At 39.2% G+C, this 9,204-nt stretch overlaps 1 protein-coding gene across 1 annotated transcript in view; it reads right to left on the bottom strand.

Moving 5' to 3' along the window:
• Nucleotides 1-979: 979 nt before the first annotated feature.
• ARHGAP20 (Rho GTPase activating protein 20) overlaps nt 980-9,204 on the bottom strand; it is a 146,828-nt gene continuing 138,603 nt past the window's right edge. The window contains exons 13-15 of the mRNA XM_019941924.3: nt 7,431-7,620; nt 6,140-6,254; nt 980-5,077 (exon numbers count right to left, since the gene is read on the bottom strand). Coding sequence (XP_019797483.1) covers nt 3,225-5,077; nt 6,140-6,254; nt 7,431-7,620 — 2,158 coding nt within the window. The 3' untranslated portion in view covers nt 980-3,224. The remainder of the gene's footprint in view (nt 5,078-6,139; nt 6,255-7,430; nt 7,621-9,204) is intronic.

Here is a 9,204-nt window from a genome sequence, read left to right as displayed (position 1 = left end):
ACAGTTTGCAAAGACTTCCTCTCAAGTCATTAAAACATGGCCAGGTAGGAAAAGATCAGTTAAACACTTACTACCATAATTTGGATTAAGATACATAATATTCTTATTTTCAAAGACAAAATATGCCATTGGTTCAAGGATACATTAGATCCTTTCAATTTGATGCCATGCCATGAAAAGTAGAAAAACACAAAGTGAGATAATTTATTGAATCCAATGTTTTTAGTAGATTAAGCCTCTTCTTTAAAAGCAAAAATCATCTTTATATTTTGCTCAGAGCAAACCATTTTTTTCTGGACTAAGGTAGTATATTTTTTTGAATCTTCTTGAAATGGTGCTTAAACTTATATAGAGTGAACTTCCATGAACTTTGAGAAGGCAAAGATGCAGCAGTCATGGGAAATAAGAATATTTGATAAGTTTACCTGACTTCATAAGTACTGATGCCTTGTAGTATTTGGATCCAGACATCTTGGGATGTCTGGACGTGTCTCGAGTCAACTGGATACTCTGGTCAGAATGGTTCAAATTTAGACAAGAAAATCTCATACAGTCAATTAAACTGAGTTGATGGTTCTCTGATATGAGAATATAGACTTAATACGTATCTGATTCTAGGAGCACAGTGTAAATATAATATCTAAGAAAAATGAAGACTTTATGTATGAAGCATAACTTGTTTGGTAAACAGTAAGATTAGAAAACTATAAAAGAAAAAAACCTCTTTTTCTAGAGAGACTGACCATGGCCTATGACTAAAAGCTCAAAGTTCCAATTCAACATTAATTACATTTTATGAAATTTCCAATGTTAAGCAGAAATTGGGCTCATTAGCTAAAACGAGTCTACAAAGGGCAATATTGCTCTGGTGGGACTGTTAACTCTGAAGAATGGTGTTTTATTTAATAGACAAAATGGACTTCATACATATCCATTATCAGTGCCTTTAAAACCAAACAACTTTAAAATTTAGCAGCAGTTTCTGCAAGTACAAAAATACACATTTATTACATAACATATGGTAGTAAAATTTGTCAAGATATATTATACAAACTCAAAAGCATTTTAGATAAAGCATTGGTCTAATATATTATAGATTGACAGAGTATGATAAAATGACATGTAGTCTGTCTTCAAATCATACAATATAATACTTTACAGCAATATTAACTATTCACATTAAATGTTACAGGAGTATCTAAGGGAACACAGAGAGTAGGAATGGTTATTGAAGAACCTCAGCATCTATTTTCTTCCATGCTTCAAACTGAGTGGATGATTTCCTATCCATCAATATGAAAGCAAAAAGGATAGAACTATTATTTTGTTAAGTAGAGAAGAATTTCTTCTAGAAGGACACTCCAAGCCATAAGAGCTTCATTCACATCTTGTGGTTCTGCAGTAGTATGCCCTAAGGGTGAGGGGAATCCCTGTTGCCTTTATATATTATACCACAAAAGATGCCTATGGACACTTAGGAGTCTAAATATAGGAGTGGTTAGTTATAAGGTAAAATCTACTTCACATCTGTGACTGAGATGGCCAGTGTCATAAAGGAGCTCTTTGGAGAGAGTTCTAAAAGTTAATTATAATGCTTAGGACAAACAGGGCCATGTCCCCTAGAGGTAGGTAGCACCTAGAGCTAATACTGAAAGGACTTCTTCTATCTTACAGAAAACATTATTTTTTTTTTTTCTATAACTGCAAAATGCAACCTTTAGGACAACAGTGAAAGAACATTTTGACATGAAAGTTTCTGGGTGGCTGAGAAAAATAATTTGGAATTAAGCAAATCTGTGGGAGGAAGGTCCATCTGAAACTGAACTAAAGAAACCAAATGGGCTCTAAGCAACTTCTTATAAGTATTTAAAATGAAGGAAGATGCACATCTATTTCTGATTCTACCCCTTCACACTGGCTGGCAAGGCCAAATAATCCATGGAAATAATCCAGGAGAGGTACTGGTATAAACTTTAAGGCAAGAGAGGAGAAATGTCCATGGATATGAAATGAACCAATGAGGTATAAACCATGAATCATTTGGAACAAAGAATATGTAAAAACTTCTGGAGGTAAGAAAATCCAAAGCCGATGACTGTCTGAAAAGAGGCCTGACAGCCACTCTTATGGCTCCTCTATTCTGTGACTCTTTATAACCCGCCAACCTCAAAACTGTTCTCAACTGCCAAGTGACAATCAGAAAAGGGATGATTTACCAGTGATTTTTTCTGGCTGACTAATCTAAGAGGCAAGGAGCAGAAAAACATTTCAACAAAGAGGAGCCATGCTTTGATCACATGTTGGCAATAGCAATCGTGTAATAGAGAAAGGACTGCTGTGGCAGTTTTCTCCTCCACACTAAGACAGCAAACACAGTCAGAAGGTCACCTTGTAACAGGAAAAATGCATTTCTGGAGAATGTTTCTAGCTCAGGCACCTTGCAAGGACATTGAAATGAGCAACCATCTCCTTCTTTCTCCTCACAGTTCTGTGTCCTGGAACCTCTGCAGAGCAATGAAACACTAATGGAAAAGCACAACCAACACAACCAAAGAAACAAAACAAACAAAAACTATTATATCATGGTACTCATGGCTTTTGAATCACTGTAGTTTTCTTCCTCTCTAGTTGCATCAATGGGCTAATACCTGAAATGATGTTGTGAGGGCATGTGACTGACTATAAGATGTCACAGAAATGGCCACTGGTTCAGATTTGGGGAAAAGTTTCAAATAATTTCCTTTATTATTGAACATGTTTTCCTTCTGTAGCTTTGATTAGTGGCATTTTTCTTGCCTACTTATTAAACACATTCCATGGAATGTGGATGGTTTCTCTGCACCCTTCCCTCTCTCTCTACAGTTTCTATTCTTCACTTTTGACTTCCTGGCTTTCTCAGGTTACTAATTTCATCATACATGGCATGTTTCCTCTACAGAAGATGCTTTCTCTAGCCCTCTGCTTGTAGCTCTTAAAACGCATGACAGGATCAAACCATGCTCTAATAAGGAAAAGCCTCCCAAACACTTAGGTGACAAAAGTTTTGTCTAAACTTTTTGCCAAATAGTCTCAATAAAGAGAATTCTTTTGTTGTCCTAAGTATTAGCAATGATTATCCTTATGCTACCCATCCCAGGTATTTTACACAAAGAGGTCATAATAATTATCTTTATATCATGATTAGCCCAGTTTCTGTTCTTGTAGACATCAGATTCTTATTGTGGTTAAATGTCTTTGGTCAAATGTCTGTCCTCAACGTCACAAACCACTGTAGGCCCTGAGTCTGGGCTGCACACATGATCCACAGTCAAAGAGCTGGGTGAGGATCTTCCATGAGGCAGAGTACCAGGAGAACACCGCCCACTAATCTCTCCTTCCTCGGGTGACTTCATACAAAGCCCGAGTCTGTCTTCCACTAGGCTGACTGGAGAGCTACAGTGTTTCTCTGAGTCCTGGCTGGGGTAAGAACTATACCAGCGGGCTGTTTGCACAGCTCCAAGTCCTTCAGCCACCCCTTGGGGCATGTCTTTCTGTCTCTCATGCAGTGCGTTGGCTTCTGGAACACCAGAAGCCTGTGGAGGAGGCTCTGTGTGTCCTTTTAGAGAACCTATTTTATTTTCCTCTGGTCTGGGTGCCCTTGCCTTCTTTTTGAGGGACCAGTTTTTCAAACTGGCTACTCCATTTCTCAACCATGTGCTGGGGTGAAGAGTTACAGAATGCATTTGTGAATGCCACTCTACACTGTCCTTTTTTGTATAAGCCAGGTGGCCGCTGGCCTGCCCTGATGAGGGACCAGGAATTCCAGAAATGAGGCTGGAACTGCTAAAGTCAGAAGAAAGCTCTTCCTGCTTTCTTTGAGCCTGAAAAGTGCAATCTATTGGAGAGGAAGTTTCAGTGGGTGTAAACACGGAGTGTTCAGAAATCTGAGAAAAAACACTGTCTTGGGAGCTCACTGATGAGCCAGATGGAGAAGTGCCTGGGGAGGACAAGCTGGAATAGCTAGTCCTTGAGCAAATGTTTAATCTTGGGGGTAAAACCTTCTCAGTGTTTTGGTTTGTGGCACTAGTCTTGCCCACCTCAATCCCCATGACCAAACTCTGATTAATAAGCTTTTGCCCCTCCATTTGCAAAGACTTGTGCCGCTTGAGATAATCTTCCTCTCCATGCAAGAGACTGGCTTCATAGCTGGCTTTATGTTGTTTCTTTGAATGAATCCCCCTGAGATAGGTCAGTTTGCAGTGTTGGTCATCAATGTTGGGCTCTGAGCATCGCCGGTGCCTCCTTGAACTCTTGAGGGCATCTGTTGTGTGTGGTGGGGAGTATCCAGATGTATCTGTATCAAAGGTCTGGTTCCTGGGATGATCACATGAGGACATGTGACTATAAGATGCCATGGAAATAGCTACTGGCTTGGATTTAGGAAAAAGTTTTACATGATTTCCTTCATTATCAGACAAGCTTTTCTTCTTAACATTTTTATTAGTGGCATTTTTCTTGATATCAGTGCCTATGACTAAACTCTTTTTAAAACATGTCTTACCCTCTTCCTGGAGGGGTTGATTCTGATTCAGATGGCTCTCATCTTTTTTTGAGAGAACTGCATCACAGCTGGACTTGCGTAGCTTTTTCTGATAAAACTCCCTGAGATAGGAAAGCTTTGAATCTAGATAGTCGTAGCTGGGCTCTGAGCAGCGCCGGTGTCGCCTCAAGCTTTTTGGAGCATCTGCTGCAGTTGTGGACAGGTGGCTGGGCGTGCTCATGCCAGAGGGGCCCCTGGCATGATCCTGCAGGGGTTCCTTTGTGTACACTGCAATGTTCACTGGCTTGGATTCAAGAGGCTGCTCCATTTGAATGTCTTCATCTTTAGAATGGTCTAAGTCAAAGTCGCTCAGGGTTAAAAGACCTTCTACCTCAGGCTGGTCGAGGTCATAGTCACTGAGGGTTAACACGGAGTCCATGCTTCTGCTACCCTGACCAAGTTTCTTTACCAAGTCACTACACGGGGCATCAACATCCTCATTCAGCTCATTCTCCAAGCTGTCATAGGAGGAGTCATTCAGTTGGAAGCAAGAGATATCTGTTGAAAAAGCGAATCATGATTATTGTTTTTACTTACCCAACTGTGATGATGTTTAGCTTAATTCTGTTTTCATGCAGATTGTTCAAATTCCTACTCTAAAGAAAGAAAGGATCTTTCACAGTCTTCCCAGTAGTAAGTGCAGAATTAAAAATAAACTGTTGGGGTATAATAGATTTACCTCAGTTCCTGAAGAAATGGGCTTTCGTTAAGTAAGATTTCCTCAAAGCAATGAGGAGATACCAAGAAACAGTTAAAAATATAAAGGAATTAATGCCAGATATACCCAGGTTCTGAATAAGACTCTTGTCTTTTAAATGGATTAGCTGCTGGATATACATAATTAACTCTAGTCTCAGAGATACCATTTACTAAACCTAACAACTCTATTTCACAAAGATTTTTTACTATCCTTTATTTAATCTTTAATACAACCATCGCAGTTAGATATTATGGTTTATCCATATTTATAAACGAAGATAATGATTTTCAGTGGCATAGAATAATTGGCCAAAGGTAACATAACTAATAATTGGTGGTACAGGAATTCATAATCTGGAACGTTGAATGTCTTTACCCCTAACACACCCTGGCTTGCCCCATGATGCTAGTTGTTTTTAAAGTGTTTTTGCAGTGCACTAGAATTCTGAGAAGTCTCAGGGACCTCTAGGAGGAAGGTGAGGAGCAAAAAAACCAGGGCTGCCTCTACTGTCTCTGGGCCTTCTACTCCAGTTTCAACCACAGCAACTGTGTTTTTCATATTGGGGTTCCTTGTAAAGTTTTATTTAAAGAAAGGTTAAAAACATCATACCATATAATGCTGCCACTAACAACTTCTTGGAGTTTGGAACCTTGTGTTATACATTTCTTAACCACAGTGTTAACATACTCTGACCTATTAGCAGGCCTTCTAAGGAAGGAGCAGAAGTCCTAGGCCCACTAACCCAGGTGAGAGGCCCCTTCACCTGAGCTGCTGTGGGCTCCAGGATAACCACTGTCCCAGCTGATCTTCACAGATGTGTGTTTGTTTCCCACAAAAAACAATCCAATTATTCACAATACCTGAGGCATTCTCTCTAGTATCACATCTCACTGAAACCTCTCCCAAGAGGGAAGTGATTTCTTCTCCAAATATCCGACAGCAATTTTCAATCAGAAATTGTATAAGAAGAGAAACCTGTACAAAAAAGGGACAAAAATGAACTGCTACTTCTCATATAGCATGTCTATAAATCACATTTCATATATGAATCCTGATTCTAACAAAAGATGCAAAAGAATCCTGAGAAAAATTCATGTCTGCTTTAAAAGTATACAATACAGTTTCCTCTAACAAACTATAATACTTTCAAGAGTAGTTTGAGCATAGAAATTAACTTTAATCAGTGGACTAAAGTTATTATTTGTTATTATGTGTGGCCTTGGCTTAATGCTAACATTTTTATGCCAATAGTTCTGTCTTTAAAATTAGAGTAATTTTAAGTATTCTCTATAGGGCATTTGGGGTGAAGAAATAAACCTTCTCATTAAAATTCATGAAGCATCATTAGATGAACATTTATAAAATGCATTCCTTATGTAAAAGGCAGGTGTCATAAGCGTGGGAAGTAGGTAGGTATCCTCTGTGGATTTATTGTGAAGGAGAGAGACAGCTGGAGAGAAAACTTGCATTTTGCCTGACTAGTCTCTTCCCTTAGGCTCCCTAACTGGAGGTGCTTGGGGGAAGAGGTAAGATTTTACTAGGGAGCTTTGTGCCTCCATGGGATATACCGGAACCTTTACATAGTTTTCTTGCCCCAACAGCTGAGGCAAAGGAGCAGGCAGAATGTTGGGAGCAAGGGGAACCGATACCCCCACCCCTGTACTAACCACCAGGCCCTACACCAGTGTGATTTCAAGTAACTACTGTATGAACTATGTCGATATTATCAACACCTCCATGTTTTAGATGAGGAAACTGTGGATCAATGTAACTAATTTTGCCCAAGATTGTACATCTGGCAAGTGGTAGGGCTGAGAATCCAACCCTGACCTGTCAAATTCCAAAGTCCTTATTTCTTTTTAAAATCATATCAACTGCTTTCTTATCACTCTATGGTTTAAGTCAGTCAGTCATAGTTGGTTTTCCTCCTGAAAGGGAAAAGGGAAGTAATCCAACTGCTATCACTTTTTTGCTCAAGAAATCACCTTTCTACAGTCTACCAGGATAGGATAAAACACTCAATGAACTCAAATTTATAAGGGTATGTACTGAAGTTATTTAAGAAAATATCTTTCAGAATTAATACCCTGAATGTTAGGTTCAAAATGGGGACTTGGTCCCTCACAGCATAAAAATGAAAAACTTCATTACCTTTTTTGTAAATTCGTTTTCTAGTTCTGGACTGGAGGAAGTAGGAGGCCAAAGAATGCTTGGAGCGATGCACACTGCTAAATTAAATGCAGTCATCTGATTGGATGAGGAATGTTGCTCAATGTTGTATAATACCCCAAAAAGATACCTTAGGAGAATAACATTGGCTCTTGGAAGCTGGTCTAATAGCCTAAAGACAGAAAAATGCACTCTTTAAGCAAACATTTCATAGAAAACTTGTATAGCCAGGCAGCCCTTGCTTTTCACAATTGAGATGTACAGGAAAGTGTGTTAACATGGTACATGCAAAGTGAGGACTGCCTGTACATAGGAGAGAAAGTGAGCACTGGAGATTTATTTATTTATTTTGTACACTGCCTTCACAATCCAATGAAAATGTGAAAGAATGCAGAAAAATGGTTCATAAAAAAATGCTGCCTGAAATATTTACCTGAAACTGGTACAATGTGTCTTATGCAAATCCTGTAACATTCCAGAATATTCTCAACCAATACCCAAAAAAACTTTCTGATGAAATTAAACAGTTATACTTAATATGCTCCTTTACTTCCAAGTGGCAACACAAGGATTCTGTCTCTTGGTAAAAACCCAAACTTCAGCTACGAAGACTCCCGGGTCCATTCTGAGAGCTTATGCTTATGCTCTGCTCCCACAGCTTCCGAGATCAGTTTTGTCCCACATCTCTTTATCTCACTGGTGTTACTTTCACACATAAGTCAAGCTTACGATAGTATTTTTCCCACTGTTCCTATTTTGTAATTGATAAGGAATTTTAAATGAACATTCACTAAAAATGATTTTTACTACCATACAGAAAACATATGTTGATAGTCATGCTTGTTGCTTTTTTCCAGCAAGAATCTGTAACCTGGGGTTACACTGGGTAATCTGACTCCTGTTGCATAAACAGCAGAGAGGTGTTTTTTCGGCACTATGGACTGACAATGAGTACAGTTTTGTAGGGACAAATTATGAAAGATACTTAAATGGACCAAAAGATTACTGAATGTATTCAATGGAAAGTGAGGCACTGTCTACCATACTCTAGGGCAGTGGTCCCCAACCTTTTTGGCACCGGGGACCGGTTTCATGGACAACAATTTTTTCATGGACAGTGGGGTTGGGGGGATAGTTCAGGCGGTAATGTGAGCGATGGGGTGCTATGCGGAGAAGCAGAAGAAGCTTCGCTCGCTTACCCGCCGCGCACTTACCTCCTGCTGTGCGGCCTGGTTCCTCACAGGCCGCAGACTGGTACTGGTCCATGGCCCAGGGGTTGGGGACCCCTGCTCTAGGGTATCTGATTCTATGGGGGCCCTAAATCTTTGAGTTATTTTACAACTCTGTAAACTGTAGATTACTGACAGCAGTGCACTTAACACTTGTCCATAGACTGGAAAATTCTGTCTGGTGGAGAGATAAATGGTTTATTTGTACATACACCCCCGTGCCCCAGTAGTAAAAGTCAGTTTTGCATCTACTTGTAAATTCATTTCAGCATTTCTGAGTTAACTATGTAAGTTGTGGTATTGATAGTTTGAAATCTCCTTTGAACTGGCAGTAATATCTTACTAGTTCTCTCATTAATTAATGTTTTAAATAAAATCTTTCACGTGTTAATTCTGTATTTGTATGAAAGCCATAAGTCTACCCTCTTTAAAAAAAAATCACCCATTTAACAGTTTGTAGAATATAAAGTTTTAGACAATGAGCAACAAAATACAAAATCTGATGTTCACTACCTCTGAATGGTTTC

The sequence above is a fragment of the Tursiops truncatus genome, chromosome 8, assembly GCF_011762595.2.
Source record: "Tursiops truncatus isolate mTurTru1 chromosome 8, mTurTru1.mat.Y, whole genome shotgun sequence".
In the NCBI taxonomy this organism is placed as follows: domain Eukaryota; kingdom Metazoa; phylum Chordata; class Mammalia; order Artiodactyla; family Delphinidae; genus Tursiops; species Tursiops truncatus.
Note: the sequence above shows the minus strand (reverse complement) of the source record. Positions and strands in the feature narration are given on the sequence as shown.